A 20,231-nucleotide genomic window follows, 5' to 3' on the forward strand; every position below is an offset into this window, starting at 1 on the left:
TTCTCATTACGGCATTCTTTTGTTCATCACTAACATCTACAGCCCAATGTTCCCTGAGTCTCCTTTCTGGACACTAGCTGGACCAGTGTGTGCGGCTCAGTGTGTGCGTGTGTGTCTGTGTGTGTGTGTGTGTGTGTGTCTGTGTGTGTGCGTGACCACCACTCCCTTCTCATATCTGTCTCCCATCGCTCTGTCTTATCACAGCACACACATACCTCTGCATTGCCTCCTGTGATTGTGTAAAAACCCTGGGGCTTTTTTTCCCTTGTCACAGAGACAAGGAAGGGAAAAGTGAGTCTCGTTGCTTGTGACAATACTAGGGCGAGTGGGTGCTTTGGTGCTTGGGAGATTCTGTTGTTATAGGGACAAAACAAATAAAGTGTCAGCCATTCAAAAGATGGCAAGGCTCAAAAGGGTCAGGCCAAGCTAATTCCTTTAGAAAACAATCAACTGCCATGTTGTTCCTTCCCTCAACGAGCGCCTTGGCTTTCTTGACGCTGATGGAGATTTTGCAAACACTCTTTGCTGAATACCAATATTTCTAACAATGCTTCAATTGATGCATTTTTCAAAGCATGGCTTTGAAAAAAGATGCAAAACTATGAGAAATGAGGATCACACCATAGTGAATTAGAAATACTTGTTTTCTACTTGCAGAGTGTCTTTTGAACCCTAAAAAACCACCCAAAGAACCATTCATACTAAGAATCTGTGTTATTTCTCTGCTGCATAACTTGCATGTTGCGTAAACTCTCTATGGTCGTAATGTTGACTGTACTTCTTCAATATTTCTAGAAACATTTGCTAAACATTTGATGCCAGGTCAGGCAGCCAGCTCATTCCTGGCCTGCCATGTTGTTTAAAGGCAAGAGTCCAGAAGCTCCCTTTGCAGCAGAGAAAATTGCTGCTTTTACCTTGTGTTAGCACTGGAAATGGCTGCACTAGCAGGCTCAATACATAGGTCAGCCAGGATAACCCCCATATCCTGATTACTGACACAGAGTGCCCTCCGGAACACAGGCCAGCAATAAAAAAGGCTTCAGTGAGCTGCTGCAGACCCGCCTGCATGGATAGAATAGCTGTTTCGGACGGATGCTATAACTGTGAAGAGAGACATTAATCTACTGTGCTTTATTTCCTACTGTGCATGGGGCCATGTACTTAGGTACTGATAGAGGACTCCCCTACAAAAAACAAACAAACAAACAAACAAACAAACAAACAAAAAAACATAATTTATAAAAAAAATGTCATGAGCAGTTAAAAAGGAAATATGCATGTGTGTAGAAATCAATAGGCTGAAGCAGAGCTGGCTTTGTTGCCACCACTACATTCACTTTGAGTAAACAGACTGAAATACTGAGATAAAAAATAGTAAAGAAGGAAAAAAAACAGGGGCTTTTAAATCTTCAACTGATATAGGAGAATGAAAGCCCTCCCACATGTCTATGAATATCTCTTTTATTATTACTATTGACCCAGTGCCATAAAGAATGGCAGGGGCTCTGCATTACTTTAGCCATGTGGATACTACTAAAGGGCAACAGACTCTCCAGCACAGAAACAAACACATTTATGTGCCTCCTCGGATTCAGGGCATACAAGGACTACCTCTTGAACAGATTTTGCACTAGAAAACCTTCATGGATTGTTTTTATGCATATTAATATTAATAATGACATTTCAAAAGCATAATAAGCTTGCTGAAAGACAGCCATTGTGAATCCCTTTCTGTTTGATGTGCAGTTACACATATGCAACGTGAGAAATAATAATGTTATAATAACTGACAACTCACAGTCAGCAGAAAACTGAAAACTGGAAGATGATAAGTTGTATGCCTCGTTACATGAATAAATGACAATTTGCTACTAACAAATAGCTTTTTCCACCACTAAGACAATGGCCTGGGACTACTTCTCTAATCATCTGTGTGTATGTGTGTGTGTGTGTGAGTGAATGTGTGTATGTGTGTGCGTGTGCACTGGGGGGACACTTTGATAAATGGCCAGTTTATGGTGCTGTCACACTGAGGACGTCTATGGGGAAATACTTCCCCACAAGCCAGTGTGTGTGTGCGTGTCTGTGCGCGGGTGTGTTTATGCGAGGAGAGGGGCACAATGCTCTGGTCATCTAATTGCAAGCCTTTGGTCTGGCGCATGATTAATCAAACTGATTGGATGGGGCAAATATGGTTTGTAATAGCTCAAAAAGGGAGAGGGTCAAAGAGAGAAATGGATTACTCTGTTTCATTTGAAGATATGTGTGTGTGTGTGTGTGTGTGTGTAGGTGGGTGAATGTTTGCACATGTGTGTGCACGTGTTTGTGCACAAAGGTGCAGAGGTGTGCACGAAGGGGGCTGGAGCGGGGCTGCTGTGTGTTTGAGGGTCAGAGGTCAAATAAATGGAACATGAAAGAGTAAAAACACAGTGCGGCGCTGCTGACACAGCCACAACCCAGTTAATATCTCACAGGGGCGACGCACTCACTGTGAGTACACTGACGTTTTTTTCTAGCGCGCACACACTCAACCGACAAACACATGTATCCCACCATGGTACACAGCAACGTTTGAGTAATTGAGCTGTGCCATTGCAGCTTTGTAATCGCTGACGTGTCTTTACATAGCCTTTGTGCCTGAACAATAGAGTTCCGGGACTAAGTTGTCGCTGGTCACAAGAAAGGCGGAAGAGAGAGAGGGCAAGAGAGAAAAAGGAGGGGGCAAAAAAGCAAACAAGCAACTCGGCCTGCATATATGGGTGCCACCTGGTCTTAGATCAATGCACTGACACATAGGTCATTTTTAATATGCTTTGATCTGCCGCCCCAGCTGGGCTGTGTGTTCGCGTTTGTGCGCTTCAGTGGGGGGGGTTGGGTTGTTGGGTGTGCCCGATCAAGCACATCTTGTTTCTGGACGCCGGATATGGTGTGTGAACTATCAAATTGTCCCTTTAATAGCCCCATTCTTCTTCACTCATTATCTCTTTCACTGCCTCCCTGGAGACGTGGAGAAGCAGACAAAGATGGACTGAAAATTTGAGGAACGGGTGACATGGGAGCAATTTTATGAAGCAATTCATTGTAAATGAATTATTTTAATTCACAGTCGATTTCTGCAGTCGTGAACTTATTGTTCGTGCTAGGGAAAGACTATTTGCTGTCCCGAAATAATTCATGTTAGCTGAGCCGAACCCCAGCGCCTATCACAATAGGCAGGAAAGAAAAATGCAAGCTCAGATAAGCATCCTTCAACATTTTTGTGTGTTTTTCCATATATACAAACACAAACCATTAATCAAAGTCAATCTTGCTTCTCTCGGTCTCACTTTCTTCTCACGTAGTGCCACGCCACCCTCGTCAATCATGTGCTCCATATGAGAAAAACAACTCCTAATTGTGAGGAAGAGGTGGTGGCACACGGGAACATGCAGAGCTTAGTGATTCATTGCTCCCATTCAGAAAGACATGAAGATAATAGTACACACTCTCCATCTTTCTTTGCTCCTCACTCTCTTTCATTTTCTTGTCTCTTTCGCTCCATCTCTTTCTTCCCTTTCTCTCATTAAATCTATTCCACCCTTTAACCCTGTGGGCAGGTGCTACTGTAATTAGCCATTATTTGACTATCAAAAGTCAGGAGTTGATTAAATGGCCACAAAGCGGCGCGCAGAGCACTTTCCCTCTGAGCCAAGCCCCATAATTTCAAAAGCTTCTTGCAACCTGCTGAGGGCCTTTCAGGTCTGTAAGACGCCGCTTCCGACCGCTGGTAAGAGCCTGTTGCCGGCAGTAATCAAAACTGATAATCTTACAGGAGAGAAAGGGGGGAGTGGGGTGTAGGTGGAGGAGAGAAAAGAGAGTGAAAGAAAGAAATGGTTGGGGGCTTTCGGGAGGTTGGAACTCAAGCAGAGAGCCTTCCATTAGAAATGTGTTGTGGCTCTGAGGGGGCCGGTGGCCAGCAAGCGGTGAAAAATGCTGCCTTCTTAAGGCAAGTGAATGGCATCTCTTTAGTGATTAGGAGCTGTAATAATGGGCACCCCTGCCTGTTAACCCTAAGTCCATTTTATTGCTAATTCATTTACCTGTTATTTCAGACATACTTGACAGGAGTCACCTGCTAAGAAGTCATGTTTGTCAGGCAGGTATGCCCATTAGCTGGGGATCTTAAATCAGCCTCACAATGGTGCTGGTAGGGGAGTAGAGAGGCTGGCCTTGTTGTTAGCAGATATCACCACACCACAGTTATCCTGACCGAGACGGAAAATCTTTTCTGCCCCAAAAATAATTGAACTTCATCCCCGGAGCGATTCTTAATTAATGCGTGTTTTTTTTCTTCTTTCTTCTTTTTTATTGTAAGTGGATTTTAAGCCAAGCTGATCTGCTTTTGAGCTCTGCTGTGAAAATCCTGTACACTCAGGAAAATATTACATCTGACCTGGCGCATTAAGGACAAAACAGCTGATTAAAAACGAGTTATGAAAACATGCAATAATCTCTTTTTGTGTGAAATTAAATGTGACTTTTGGACCCAAAGATCTGATTTTGAATTTGGTATAGTTTCAATTACAGCCTGACCTTTTGCATTCTCCCGATTGAATCAGTTTTCTCTGAGCAAAGCCATTAATAGCCACATAAATATTTGACTAGATATGGCTTATATTCAAATAAATCATGTCATATTCATGCTGCTATATTCCCCAAGGAGAAATGGGGCAAAATAATAATTTTGACTCCCTGGTTAATGTTCTGGATAATTCTCCCGAGGGAAACACTCTCTATGATAATATCCCCATATGAGCATCTTGATCTGAAATGTCACAGCTGAGATTTGAGTGGGGTTCACTCCCAGTGTATAGTGTATTCCCATAAAATGGAGCTGACTATTGACATATGTGACACTAGAACACAGCAAAATATGACGTGAATGTACTCTGTACGCTGTAAAAAAAAAAAAGCGTTGATTGGCGTTTTACATTTGGCTATTTATTTTTTCAGCAAGTACTTAAAACAGTAATCATCACTGACAAAGAAAGGATGTGCAATTTCATGTAAATTGATCCCTAACTGTCGTATCAGATAGTCCTTTCCTTTAGTGCCAAGGCACTGTCTGTAGGGTTCATATCAGCAGCGTGTAGGCCACGCTCTGTGACTGCAGTGAACTTCTCCCATTAGTTTCAGTGTTATTAGCAGAATAAAAGGATTATCCACTATGAATTACTGCTAGGACACAGAATACCCTCTCTTGGGAGGATGCTCTGTGTGAGCCTGCCTGCATCTGAGTGTGTGTGTGTGATATCCTCTCAGTGCCTGCCTCTCCTGGGATCCCCCACTCAGCCTAATCATTGTTTCTCTAACAGATAATTCTCCATGTCCTCACACGTGTCTCCTTGTGTGTTTGTGCATGTGTTAATTGGCACTGTGCTGGCTGAGTGTGCTCTTCCTTGTAATCACTTAATTAGGGGTGACGGCCCCGATGGTTGTTTACTCAATTAGCCATCCTCTTTAATTATCTAATTCACAGCAAGTCAACTGTCCTTGTTAGCACGCTCAAAGAAGTGATACGCTATGTATGCAGTATAACCGCGTGTGCATTGATGTACACGAGAGTCTAGAGCTCTGATGAATAAAACAACGCAGAGGGCAACGAGGTAGCTTGAAGACACGCATAAAAGGGAAGCTAGTGCTCCTGCTTAAGGCTACACACCGACAAACACCTAACAGATACTTCATCAGACGCTAGGTCATGCTCATGGACCGCATATGAGCGCTCGCCCACATGCCTCAGATTACCGGTGCCTTGATTCCCTGGGATTTAATCATGAAAGATAAAATCTACATCAAAAAAAAGAAAGCGAGTGAAATCTCATGGTGAGTATGATTGATGGTTGCTTTAAACGGAGGCGTCCAGGGCCAACTCTATTGTTTCTTTCTGACCAGCCATGCCATCCACCCCGCCACCTCCACCCCCACTCCTTCATGTGGATTAAGGCCTGCCGTTTATTTAACAGTTCATTTGAGCGAAGGGGCGACCAAGGTGAAGCCAGTGGGAGGCAAGAGGGGTTGGCAGGGTGTCTGTGCTGTGCCGTGGCAGGACGTCCCATGTGGGACAGTGCCAGGCTGCGCTGTGGGGAGACGAGACAGGGCCTCCCCAGTGGACTAATGCCCTGTAATGAAGATTAAGACTCAGTCAAAGACCATACTGTTCAGCTGAGATTGGAGGGAAGGATGGAAGGATGAAAGGAGGGGGAGAGGGAAGGAAGTGAGGATAAAGGATAAAGTAGGGATAGAGAGGACAGAAACCCTGCTTTTCAGAATGTGTTTGAGGGTGGATTATCCTAATTTGCAGCAACAGGTACAGATACCATCAACTATAGAGAAAAACCAGCCCATAAAATGAGTTGTTTTAAGGAGCTGTAATGCCACATATTTCACTTCTCTTGTGTGTATTCTACATCAAGATGTCTGAACCACTTTGGAAAAGGGGTTTTGTCAACAATGCGTTAAATGACTTAAAATCAATTAGCAGTGATATAGTAATGTGTAATTAGAGTTTTAAAAAAAACCCTTTAAACCCAAAAGATCTATTATTATCAACAATATCTGCTGAAGCAGTAAAAAGTTGCAAACAACCTGCATAAGATTATGGTTAAAACCATTTTTACCTCAACAATTTAATGCATTGAATCCAATAAAGAGATGCCACAGTTTTGACTGTGAAGTCAAAGACCACACTCTGTGAATACCAACACTAAAAAGTAAAAACCACTCCTGACAAGCTTCAAGCATTTCTAACATTAGACACTATTTATTACCATTTTACTTCCTCTTTGCTCTCCAAGAACATCCGGGGAAGATGTCTGTCAGTTAAAATGGTGTTTGTTCCACTTTCTCTCTCAGGTATTTAAGTGGTGAGGATGTGTACTTGTACTTGACAACTATGGTTACCTTAAAGAGAAAATGTATGCACTGCTAAAACAATAAGCTCCAAGTCTGCGGGGTTTTATAATATTCTTATTTAGGGATAACGTTTGTAGCAGGACAAGACAGGAAAAATACACTGATGCTTTATGAATCATAAAGTAAGTTTTACCTGCTTTACATAAAAGTGTGTTTTTCGATCCTTTGTGCAATCTTTGTGTTGATTTATTTGGATCCCCATTAGCTGTTACCAGCATTTTTGGGAGGGGTTAAAGATCCTGTGTTTTTTTTATCTTGAAGGCCCCATTTGCAAAATCCTCTTGGTTTTAGAGAAAGTTACTGATACATTTTTAGAACTACTTATTATTAAAAAAAACAAAACATTTTCTGGCCTATCTGGAGTTTAGATAGGCTTAAAACACACAAGCACACATATAGTATGCCAATATCTGTATGTGTATCTGGGGTTCTTTGTGGAAGTATCGAGATAGTTGACCAGAGCTGCTTCAACACATGACATGCTTCACTTACCACCCTGTGGCTAAAAGCTCCCCTAAGACCTGTTACACTGAGACACACTCCCTCTGTCTCCCGCCACGACCACATCCTTCACTTTTCTATTCCACTTCCACCTCCTCGTGCTCTTTTACTTTCCTCCTTTTCTCTTCTTTAATTTCTGATGAATTTTTAACATGTTTTGTCTACCTAAAATATTCCAGGGGGCAAAGTGATGCGTGGACACTGGGAAGGATGGACGGACGGGTGGGTGGGTGAAGAGAGAGGGGTATTTTTTTCACATGACCTTGTATTGACAGGGCCAGGCTCTTTCCCCCCACTCTCTGTCTCTCTTCTCCAGACGGGCCCTGTCTGTGACTGGGCTGGCAGTTCTTGCCTCTCTTGGGCATTCTGGCATTCCTCCCTGTCATGCCCCCCCATCCCCCTGCCTCCGGCTGTCTCTTGGTTTCTGTGTGTTTCCATCTTTATTGACACACACTCTCTTGCTTTAACTCCATCTCTTGCCAGTCTATCTATAGATATTGTGTTGCATCAACTGCTCACCGGCTCTCATTCTGTCTCCCTTTCTTTGGCATTCTCTTCGGGCTGATGGATGAAGCGTTGGGAAAAATAACAATAAATAGGAAAGTTATGCAAAGAGTCGGCGTGCTCTTTTCTAAATCAAGTAAACAACTATGATCAAAGCACAAAGTGCAGATGAATCTTTATCTCCCTCACTCGACAGGTGAAAGTATTTTTATAATATTTTATACTATTTTATATTATTTTTGACAAGCAGGACCACACAACTCTTTACTTTCACCCTCCCCCGTGCTTCTCAGTTTCTGTGGCAACACTATGTGGATCGTCATGTTTTTATCACCCGTGCTCGACCAGCCGACCCTCTGCATTCACTCTGTCTGCCTTAATGGACTCACTGCTCTTTTGACAGACAAGACTCTGTGTGTGTGTGTGTGTTTTATAGCAAATCACACAAGACAAGAATTCTGCATTAGGATTAAGAGAATCATGAGCATTAAAAGAAAATTCCACTTTCTGAAACGATGTATGAAAACCACCAAATTCGGGAAACAGACAAAAGTTGAATGCCACACACTGATGACTTACAGATCTGCAGATGTAGCCCAAGCTGTGATGAAATTGTGTGATGGTCCATTTAGGCTACTGTTTGAGGAAGGGGGCTTCTGGATTTGAGTGCTGATTTAAAGTTTGAAAAATAGGAAACAAAACAAGTGCAAAATGTTTTCAGGTTGATGATGGTTCTCTCGGCCTGTTTACTATTGTTTCTCATTATTCATAGGAGCTTATATAAAAACCTGACTAATATTACATGAAATGACAGTAAGGTGACAATAAGTTCAACCGTTCTAGAGGGAGGTTTCAGTCTTTTATACTTTTAGACTTGTGTTGAGAAGATTGCAGTCAGGGAATACGAGTGTCCTCGCAAGCATAGTAAAATTGAATGTGTGAGGTCAATATGTGTGAGGAAACTCATCTGACAGCCCCCGCAACTGTCAGAGTATCACCCTCCTTCTTTTGTTGGGTGACCCTAGAGAATGTGGTGGGAATGGCCACTGGGAGAGAGATTACGACGAGACAAAGACTGCGAGAGGGAATGAGTGAAGGATGGAGAGTGAAAGGCAGAAGAAAATAAAGTGAGGGATAGAGAGAGAGAAAGACAGAGGTCAGAGAGCCAGCTGATGTGAAAGTGCCTCCGATCACCTCGTGCTTCTCCTCCGCCCCCTCGCTCTGTCTCTCTCTATCTGTTCCACTCTTTCTTTCGTTCGTTCCCACTTGAATTCCTCTCCCAGCGCTTCACTCCAATGTGACGTTGGTTTTTGATTGACGATAACAACAGAGATGCGTCAGTCAAAGCCCACACACGCTGCACACACACACACACACACACACACACACACACACATACACGCGCACACACACACACAAGTTAAAAGTGCCAATGGGAGTTAAAAGTGGCACTCGAGAGAGCAAATCCACACACACACACACACATGAGTACAGTAACACACAGCAGCAGCCTCTGAGTGAATGCTCCTCACAAGGCATAATGACAGCATTCTGCAGTAACCATAGTTGGGACAGTTCCCACAGACAAGACAGGCAGAGAAAGAGAAAGACCATTTCTTTCTGTCTTCACCTCTCCTCCTACTCCCCACCTCTTTTCCAACAACCCTGACTTTGTCTGGAGCATGTGACCCTCCACAAATCAACACTATTGGCTAACAAAGTCTGGACAAATGAATTTTCTACTGTCACCAGTGACTCCAGACATATTTAGTAAATGCCCCCCCCCCCCCCCCCCCCCAAAAGAAAATACATAAAAAATAATAAAAAAATTTATAAAAAATTCTATCTCTGGGACTAAATTCTTATGCTTCTAAGACATTTTTAGCTTCACCCGAAGCATCTTAAACTGCTCCTGCAGCATTATTGCTACGTAACTCATAAACCATCATTAAACAGCTCCGTTTGTAGAGACTGAGCTGAGTGTGCATTTTGGGCATTTGATAGACAGATAATGTACTTATCAACCTTTTACTTTTATACACAGTACAATATCAGGAGGCAAAGGTTATGAGCTAGAAGATCTTCTTGCAGCATTTGCTCACATACATGATTTCTCTGCTTATCTGCCTGTCTGTCTTTCTGTCTCATCTTTCCATAACCTCTACACAAACTATCTACGAGCTCAGAGTTGATTATCTCCTGGTTTCAGAACACTTTCTTCCTCTCATTGGACCAGACACAGTGCAGCATTTTGTGGTGTATATTTTAAAGGGGGGAAGGGGATGACAGTGGTGATGTGGTGGTGCTGGTGCTGGTGGGTGAGGGGGTGGGGGGCACGGAGCCAAGTGAAAACATGTCACTCAGGCCCCATTAAAACGTAACCCTGCCCAGCAGAAGAAAGAGACCCATATCATCATTAAGTCATCTCGGGGCGAAGCAAAAACCACAAATATTATTCCTGCAGCCCCCCGAACACCTAACACACACACACGCATGCTTACACACTCCTCCCTTTTCTTTCCTTTAGATGACAAGGAAGACAGAATGATTGGAGCTGTGCTGTGTTTGCACACTGCCTGAGAATGACAAGAAGATGTTTGGGAACTTCCTGATCCTGGAAAGGTTTATATATTTTTTGATAATTACAAAGTTCAAGCATAAGAGAGTGACTATCTATCTATCTATATAGAAGTTTTTCTCTCAGCCCACAAAAAATTACAACATTTCACAGAAAAGCAACACAAATTCATATTCATGAATTGATGACATGTGATTTACTTAAAATTACTGAATTATCCCAAAAAAAGACATGCAGTTATTCATTTTAGCTCTCCATTAGTGTATGCATACCTCACATCCTCTGAGTGTAACAGAGATGTTTTGTACAATCCAACTTTAGACCTGCACTACGCTTTGTGCTGATGCGTGTGTTTGTGTTTGAAGCACACATGCACAGAGCCTTCCCCTGAAACCAGGGGGTATTTGTGACGTTCAGCATTATGAAAAATGACTTGCCCCCGTGGCACACTGGGGTGGCAGTGATTATAATATCCAGATAATCATTTCAAACAAATTATCATAATTATCAATCAATCATGAGCCTATTTAAGCAGGCGGAGGCATGGGGGAGTGTGAGGCTGTTGGACGAGGGTAAACCATGGCCCGAAGCGCTGGATCACTTCTGTGACCCATGAGCCTCCCTCTGTCCACATAATAGCCCTCATACATTTAGGGTCATTTAGCTTGTGTATTTAGAGACTCAATTCCCCAGCTTGATATGGAGAAGAAAAAAAAGATACTCAGTGTGTGTGCACACACACCCATAGACTCAGAGCTGCAGCTGATCCCCATTTGGCTCCCTAGGCTTTCAACATGGAATGGGAAAAACCTACTAGGTCAAAGTTCATGTCAACCCATGTCATATTCCAATTTGCAAATTGCATTTACCCTGCAGATTAAATAAAGTCTGGTGCTTAAGTGTGAATAAAAGTATATATGAGGGTCCCTGCCGAGCACAGAATGAAGACATGTTTCACTATGAGGAATGCATCAATGCAATATTGATACATTAGGTGACTGTGCCCACCTATTGTCAGACAAAAAAGAGAGGAAGAGCGACAAGGAGAGTAACAGATTTAAGAGATCGTCTTAAACAGATATTTCCCTGTATCGTTTCACAGAAAATCCCCTGTGAAAAGCAGTGTGAATTGATTCAATCTCAGTGGTATTGAGAGGTGAATGAATGGGTCTTGGCGAGAGAGACAGAGAAATTGAGAGAGAAAGAGAGATAGAAAGAGAGAGAGATAGATAGTAGCCCTTCGGGGGAGATGATCGTCTTGGGAAAAAAGCAATCAGTGCTCATTGATTTTCTCTGCTGGTTGAATGGAGGGTGTCTATCTGGAAGTCATTATCTGCCATCTGATCTGCTGGAGTGTTTACACACGTCGGTGTGGACAGCAGCGCTCTTCTGAAGATGAGGATTAACACACACAGAGACCCACAGACAGACGAACACGCACACACTGCACAGACTGTGGTCTTTCCCCCTGCTCCGTATCTAACTACCACCCTTAAATCCAAGAAATCCAAAAAGAAACACAAGTCCTCCAATACCCTATTAATGTCCACACACACACACACACACATACACTTAAGTGTATGAGTGTGTGTGAAAGGGAATATACATAAGCAGGGCCTAGACAGCTAAACAGAGAGATAGTCCTGTTTTGTATAGCCAGACCAGACCAAGCCAAACAATCCCTGATCCTATCACCAATAGCCCCTGATAGCAATCTATAGCTACAACAACACCATCCTATGTGTCGAGAAAAAGAGATGGATAAAATGAATGGAAGAAGATGGAGAGAGTAAGCAAAGGAGGGATTCAGATAACAGACCTTTTTATTTGCCGTGTGTGCCTGTGGTGTAAAGATGCATGCATGGAAGCCAGTAAAAAACGTCATACATACAAACATCGACACTCACAGACACACACACACACACACACACACACACACACACACACACACACACACACACACACACACACACACACACACACACACACAGCTATAAGGTCAGGACTGAGCAGCTTTTAGTAAGTGGAAGAAAGAAGCTGCAGTATTATCTTTGCTTCTATTTTATCCCCTGCCTTATCCCTGGCTCTAATGGTGCCTCCCTCTAGCCTTTACTCATCTTTGAGACTGACACATTAATATGAAATTTAACTGGAATGTTAGCACAAGGAAAGGACAAACTTAATTTATATTTCTATATAAGATTACAGTAGGGTTACTATTAAATCTCTTGCAATGTGAGAGAGCGTGTGCTGATTTAGATTTTTTCTTTTCTGATCTATTTGTGCTTTTATTTTTCTTGAAATTTCATTTATTTTGTTAATCTAATTTTTATTTGCTGCATAGTTTTCTACAAAAAAGAAAGTCATATATTACTATGCAAAATTACCATAAAATTACACGATCCAAAGAACCAAAAGTGAGTCATATTCTCATCTTATTCTTTAAGTCATACACTTCTGCCCATTTTGTGCAGGGGCTGGTAACCTGCCAATACAAAATAATCTGAAATCGTTAACGGTAACGCAATAATACACACAGTGGCAGTATGTAGATATGCATTACTATATATAACATATACATATATATACATATAGATAGATAGATAGATAGATAGATAGATAGATAGATAGATAGATAGATAGATAGATAGATAGATAGATAGATAGATAGATAGATAGATAGATAGATAGATAGATAGATAGATAGATAGATAGATAGATAGATATACATAACTACAACTCTGTTCGCTGGAATGTGGCGCAGTGTAACAAATGAGAACTAATAACCCGCAGTTATGCAAACACATTTCTCTGCAATGAACTAGTTTATTCACAAGTTACGACTAAATTAAAATTCTGCCTTAATCAAGCATAGCAATGGTAATGACACAGTAGAGGCAGAAGAAGCTGGTGTTTGTGTGTGCGTGCATGCGTGCGTGCCCTCTGTTTGTGTGTGACTGCATGCAGATGAATGAGTCATGTCATAAGGAATGGCTCATGCATAATTTCATTCATATTCATAACAGGCATGTGGTCTGCCACCGCCCGATGAGGGCCCACCGCAACTCACACACTGCATAATGAGATGTGGCCAGTGTGTTTTTGTGCGTGTGTCTGTTGGTCTTTTTTTTATTAACCATAGGTAGGCATGTTGTAAGCCTGTGTTCTGTCATCTGTGTGAGCCTCAGTGTATACACATTAAAACTCTATGCTCCTATCACTGCATGTATGCAAACGCCTAAGCATGTGAGTGTGTGTGTGCCTGCTGAATGCTGACTGGAGTGCATGGGTCACTCTTATGTGGAAGGTGGTTGGTAGTTTATAAAACCAAGTAGGTTTTTCCACATTGTACGAACATGTGGGGAAGACGGAACAGCCCAAACCACTTGCGGTCAACTCTTAAAATAAGCTCATTGACTAATGTAGGATTTCAAATCAACCAAGCAGTCAGTGATTTACATGCCTGCCTGTTTATAGATGCCACAGCAACAGGACCCTTGACCTGAAATGCAAATGAGTACACTTATTTCATATTTCTTTTCTAAGAGCCATAATTATAAACTGCACTAAAAAGACTTGAAGTAAATTTTGCCATGCAGATGTTCAGTCCTCTTCCACAATTACTTATTCAAAGGTAGTCAGATTTTTATATTAAAAAAGCAGCCTACTCATATTTGACCATTTTGTCATGTAAGATAACACAAAGGTAAAAATATAATAAATGTTGCAGCAATGCCATCTCAAAGATCTGAGAGCTACTATAACACAAGTTCAAGCAATCTAAAGGCAAAAAAAAATTCAGCTCTCAGTGGGTTTTGCTTGTTTTGGTGGGATACTGTAAATATATATTGCTAAACAATATAACTTACTGCTGTTGGTTTTTCAATAACTGATTCCGACTACTCGGTCACTGACTTGAGTTGGCTATGCCTGCAATGGCTTTAGTATTTCTCAGAAAGAGCGTGCCCTCTCCAGAAGCCATTGTTCTTTCATGGACCATTAGATGGACATGAACTCTCTTGCTGTTCTTTGTTGACCTAGTGACACTGGTCATAAAATCAAACTGCCCAGCCTCTTCAATAAATTTATCACCTCATAAAGTGGTCACTGACTGGTCAATGAGACGTATCGGTCATAGTGTGTTTGTGTGTGTGTCTGTGTGTGTGCGCGTCAGTCTTTTTTATCTGAGTGAAGAGAGGGTTTCTTAGAATGCAGATCACTGTTGTTCAGTCTTCAGTGATAATAAAGGCTTTAGGCACTTAAACGCTAGCCAATGAATGCAGTTGCAGTGCACTACATAGACGGACATTACTGATGGGCAACATGCTTTAAAAAAATTGCTAGTGGAGGTTCTTGCAATAAAATATAAGCTCACATGACCTCACACAGAGGCCAGTGATTTTTTTTAGATCCCACAAACACAGTCAAATGTGGAATAGAAGACCCACTTTTCTGTGACTGCTACAAAATGCCAGTTTATTACTTCATCCTCCAAGAAATCTGATAGTTTTGATTAATTGGTAAAAACCAGCAAAATAGTTATTCAGGGAGTTATCCGGGTTGCACAGCAGTATAACGATTTATAACTATCCTACCTTTTTGATGCAGCTATCAGGGGAGTCATCCTCATGGTCATTCATCATCTGCAAAGCAAACACAAAAACATATATAATATACATATCTTTTCAGTGTGCCAGACAAGTTTTGATTTTGATTGAGAGTCAAATACATTTGTCAAAGCATTAAAAGAAAACATCAATTCCAGCACTTCAAATAAGGTTTGACCGTCGGTGCTTGATGACAAAAGCACGGGGTGTTCGCAGTTCATCACACACATACACCCTCTGGGCTACAAATGTGACCAGAGGGATATAATAATGGACTAAGAGGTCACAAAAACACACACAGAAGCAAACATAACACTGTACACATTCTGATGAATGAATACCCCGTATTTGACGTTAATTCTCCGCTTCAGCATTGCAGGAAATTTCACTGAGAATATCTATGTGTGTGTGTATGTGTGTCAGTGTGTGTGTGTATAATTAAGCCTTCAAGCAATATTTACTGGGGGCAGATGGGTGGTAGAATGCTCCCAGTGTCTGCTAGAGGAAATGAAGGAAGTGGGGGAATGATGAAGAGATCGGGCTACTCTGCTGCAGTGAGAGGGCATTTCACATAGAATGGTAACCCAGAGTCTCTCTAAGTTTGCCTGTCTTTTTCTCTCCCTCTCTGAAGCCCATTGATGGTAAATGAGGATCAAAGAAGAAATGCAGACTGTTTTCAGAGCAGTTTGGGGTGGAGTTGAGGATCAGCATAGTACTTTACTGAGTTTAGGTCAAATTAGGCCTATAAAACTTCCCCAAGTGCAGACTTAAAGCATATCTGAACCTTCCTTTTCCTGCTCACTATCCTCCCCATCTGCCCTTTAACAGTATGCATGTTGTTTGGGCGTTGTGACAAGACTGGCTGCCCTTATATTAGAGCTGACATATTAAAGTTTGTATTTCCTTAACCAATGCGGCCCACCGTGATGGGAAAAGAGATATTTATCTGCTGTGGAATCTCCATGTAGACTGTGGAGCTATTCTTCAAATTCTGGCTCACAGCGATGTCTTTTATGCACCTTTCAATACAACGCTGTAATTCACAGGAAGTTATTATGAATTATGTGCATGAGATTTAGGTTATGCCCACTTGCTTGAACCTCAGGGAAAAAAAGAGCTTGTGAGTTTCTCCAACTGTTTATTCTTTAGTTAAGATTGAAAAAAAAGGAACTTTAGTACATAGTAGAGCAGAAAAGTTGACTCTTTCTTCTTTTTCCCTCCCTCCCCCTTGCTAAACAGTGAACCAGATGGCCCATATGCACACGGATGTACCTTAATCGATGGTTTTCTACATTAAGCTGTCTAGGGATGTGCTTCTAAGCCTCACCAAATGGTAGTAATTACACCACAGACACTTACAAAAGTGTTTTCAACCTACTTACTGTACACATCATCTAAACCTTTACAGACGCATCCTGTTCCTGTGAAATCCACTCCAAACAAAGCAACAGTAAACATGCTATCAAATTGAAGATTTTTCACTTGTAACTGTAGCTCCCTTGTTTTAAAAATGTGCACATAGAAACTGTGCTGCTAGATGAAAATATAAGTGTCCCTGCTGATTTGGTAACTTATGTCACAGGCATGCTAGCATAAGTTTGTGAAAAATAAACAAACTTTGCTGATCCTCCAATTTTATGCGTTTTTTTTAATTTTCTTTTATTATAAAGCATTTCTTGTATATCAAATTTTATGTTCATTATTTCGGTTTAGTAAATTACAGGGACATATGGATGAAAAAAAGAAACCACGACAAAGTTTATTCTTGATGAAAAAAGCAGCCACAGATGCCAGCGTCATGATTTAAAGGAACAAGCGGTCACAAACCGGCACAAAATAAACAGACAATTTTTTAAAATTTTGTGGAACAAAAGCAGGCCTCGTCGGTTTTTTAACATGATTTCAACATGACTATTTATTAGAAAGAAAGATATCCGATTTCTACGTCTGCCCGGGAGGTAAAAAAGCAGTGCTCGTGAACTTTAAAAATTGGAATAGAGTGACAGTAAACTAGAGAAAGTGTGTAAGAGAGAGAGGCTGCAGTTTGGAGTGTGCTGTCCCATTTCTTGTAATACACCAAACCAGCTGCAACAGTTTACAAAACCAACAGCTTGGCTGGGTCATCTAAAATGCTACCAGGCGTTCAACAGCTATAGGACAATTTCTGGACTTTCCCTCTGCTCTGCTCAGCTACATGCCAAGTGTGTGTGTGTGTATCAAATTGTGCAAGAGTAACCTAAAACTCTAGAAGACATGCAAGCAGACATGAGTGGTTTTACTGATGCCTTAATGCCTTTCAGCTTTAGGTTGGGGGTCGGGACTGTGTGGGCACTCCTTCGTCCAAACCTCCCTTCTGAGTCCAGAAACACTGAGCTCATTGTCAGAAATATGGCCGACTAATTATAAAGCTTCCTTGCATTTTATTTCTATGCATTTGTAATGTAGATTGTCTATTGTGAAGCGACCCATTTTTGGGGGGAAGTTAAATATAAAGATTAGTGGTTAACAGGGTAGTTTGTGATCTAAAGTTTACAAAGACAGGTGGAGATGCTCTTTCAACATTGGCAAGTTGTGTGTACACACTGACTCACATAATACCCTCACACACTTACCAGACAAACACACGCTACGAATATTGTACCCTTGCAGCAGGACTCTGCCAAACAAATAAATAAGCTATTAATTAGGGAAGGAAAATGTGATTGGCCACTGACTGGCAGACCTATGATTTATTGCACGTGTCACCATTGCCTCAAAGTGACTTTACTCTTGGTTGAAGAGACAGGTCGAAATACAGACCGGCCTATGTTGAGGGATAGATTTTCCACTACACACAGAGAGAGGTAAAATTGTCCATTTGTTCTGTATCTAGCCTGCTGAATGCTGACATGTCAATATGTCTTATGGAAAAGAGAAAACACTGAAGTGAGGGTAATTAGACAGAGTGTGTAAAATGTGTGTCTGGGCACACAAATGTCTCTCTCTGGCCCATATGACCTCAAACATAAACAAATCCAGTCGTGGCTTGATGAAAGTGCAGCCACCTGCAGAATCCTTCCACCGAGAGCTGTCCAGACCCTCATTAGGAATATGCGTAACTGTGTGTGTTTGTACATGTGACACTATGTGTCTGTGGCGTGTGCTTTCGACCTGGCTGTGAGGGAAAACCCCTCCATTATTAGTTTTTCATAGCATAACTTTTGTTATTGGACAGAGTCAGGAGTTTTTCAACGCCACCTTAGCACCATTCGTATTGACAGAACATGACGACCAAGTGGACAAAAGAAAACATGACCCTCAGTGAGTGGACCGCTTTATTGTTTTTACAAGCTCTGTCACAGTCTAAAACACATGACAGAGTAAAATCATTCTATTAAAAAAACAGCACAACAACCCCAAACAGGGTCTCTTTATAGAGCCCATAAAGGCACATATGTATGCTTTGCATGTACAGTCAGTCTTTTAAAGAATGAAACATACACTATTCTCATAGTCACAAAATTCACTGGTATGATATCAGAAAAGTACCCATGGTTCCCATGGTAGAGAAGGACCTCACAAAGCTTGCTCATCCATTGGAGTGAGCAGAAGAAGAGGGCCTCACTTGGAGGTTTGCATCGTAGGAAAATGTTAGCATTCTGTTGCCAAAAACAATTCTCCTCAACCCTGGATAATATGAGGCAATACAGTAACACGGCCCAATGGAGGGCTGAGGATGTCACAAAGCCACAAGTTTCCAAAAAGAACCAGCAGCAAACAAACCTCAGGGTTTTTTGAACCAGGGCCCTGACTGACAACCCATTGGCTGCAAGTGCCACACCAAGAAATCCACAAATTGAAAGTTTTGCTACGCATTTATTGGGATCTTTTGGAGCTTCTTGGCACATTGACAGAGTTTTGTTGTGGTGGCAATGCCCTGGTTATGTTATTGATCTTTTTGACGTACAGATGGAGAGGAAGCGGTCTTTCACTGTGGGTTGAGTTGAATAATATGCTGTTGAGAAAACATATTTTTTTCATTGAGCAAGAAATTTAAAAAAAGAAAGAAAGAAAAAAGAAAAGAACAAAAAAGTTGTTGGAGCCTTTAAAATCAGAACTAACCATCATGTCAAACACAATCTCTACAAATGTATCTAACTCTTCTGACTCCCACACAGTTGCACATTTGCTCGCAGCACTACAATCAATAAAATGTCACAACTGCCCCAAAAAAGAAAAGAAAAGAAAAAAACAAAAGAAGAAGTGATAAAAAGTCTCCTTTTGGGCTTTTTTTGTCTGTGGTCTCTTGCTATCATTTGGAATCCCTGATAATGAACCTTTTACACTTTCCTGCCAGAGACTGCTTAAGTAAGGATGCTTGTCTGACTGAGTCTGCTTTTTAGCATCAAGTCAGATAATGCCTGCTTGTTGTTCCAAGTCCTTTCTCTGGCGTGCTCTTTAAAAGGGGGTAAAATGTGGCTATTTCAGGACTTCCCAGAGATAGTGGCTTTGACAGTTGACCTAAAACAAGACCAGGGCTATGACTTCTTAAAAACATACCTCAACAATGAGGTTTCATACAAAGATTAAGTAGGTAAGTTTGAAGACCAAGGAAGGAGAAGAGGAAACAGGGCTGAAATTCACACTGCTAAATACCAGGAAACTGGGCGTCCATCAGATACAATATGATGCCTTTAATAAGTGGAAGACTTAAGGTGCTTTGGCCAAGGCAAACATCAGGGGCACTGCTGATAGGAAAGTTTCACTCTCTTTCTCCGTTCTTTCATTTTCTAGCCGCTATAAAAGATTAACCACTGATTACCTATTGTTACTTACACTTTCTGTTAAACTTAATGTGAGAAAACTACACACTTTATCAGTAAAAACGAAAAAAAGTAAAAACTAAAAAAGGATCAGGGAGATCAGACACTTATTGCATGGCGTTAAAGCTCTCTGTTACCCAATCCTACACCCAGATGGGTCAGGGTGCGGCCTGTGACGGAACTGAGAACTGTTGGTGAGATAGAGATTAGTGCACAAAGGTTAGATTTGGAAGGCAAACACTCAGAACTATTGTGTGACTCTGGAAAGTCACGGCTACTTGTCAA

The 20,231-nt window shown here is 41.5% G+C and overlaps 1 protein-coding gene across 8 annotated transcripts in view; it reads right to left on the bottom strand.

Annotated features, from left to right (window-relative positions):
• The window catches only part of prdm16 (PR domain containing 16), a 169,493-nt gene that overhangs the window by 62,952 nt on the left and 86,310 nt on the right, over window positions 1-20,231 (bottom strand). For all 8 annotated transcript variants that reach the window (XM_080295666.1, XM_026155237.2, XM_026155239.2 and 5 more), the window contains exon 3: window positions 15,133-15,180. In XM_080295666.1, coding sequence (XP_080151792.1) covers window positions 15,133-15,180 — 48 coding nt within the window. The remainder of the gene's footprint in view (window positions 1-15,132; window positions 15,181-20,231) is intronic.

Source organism: Astatotilapia calliptera, chromosome 20, assembly GCF_964374335.1.
Source record: "Astatotilapia calliptera chromosome 20, fAstCal68.1, whole genome shotgun sequence".
In the NCBI taxonomy this organism is placed as follows: Eukaryota; Metazoa; Chordata; class Actinopteri; order Cichliformes; family Cichlidae; genus Astatotilapia; species Astatotilapia calliptera.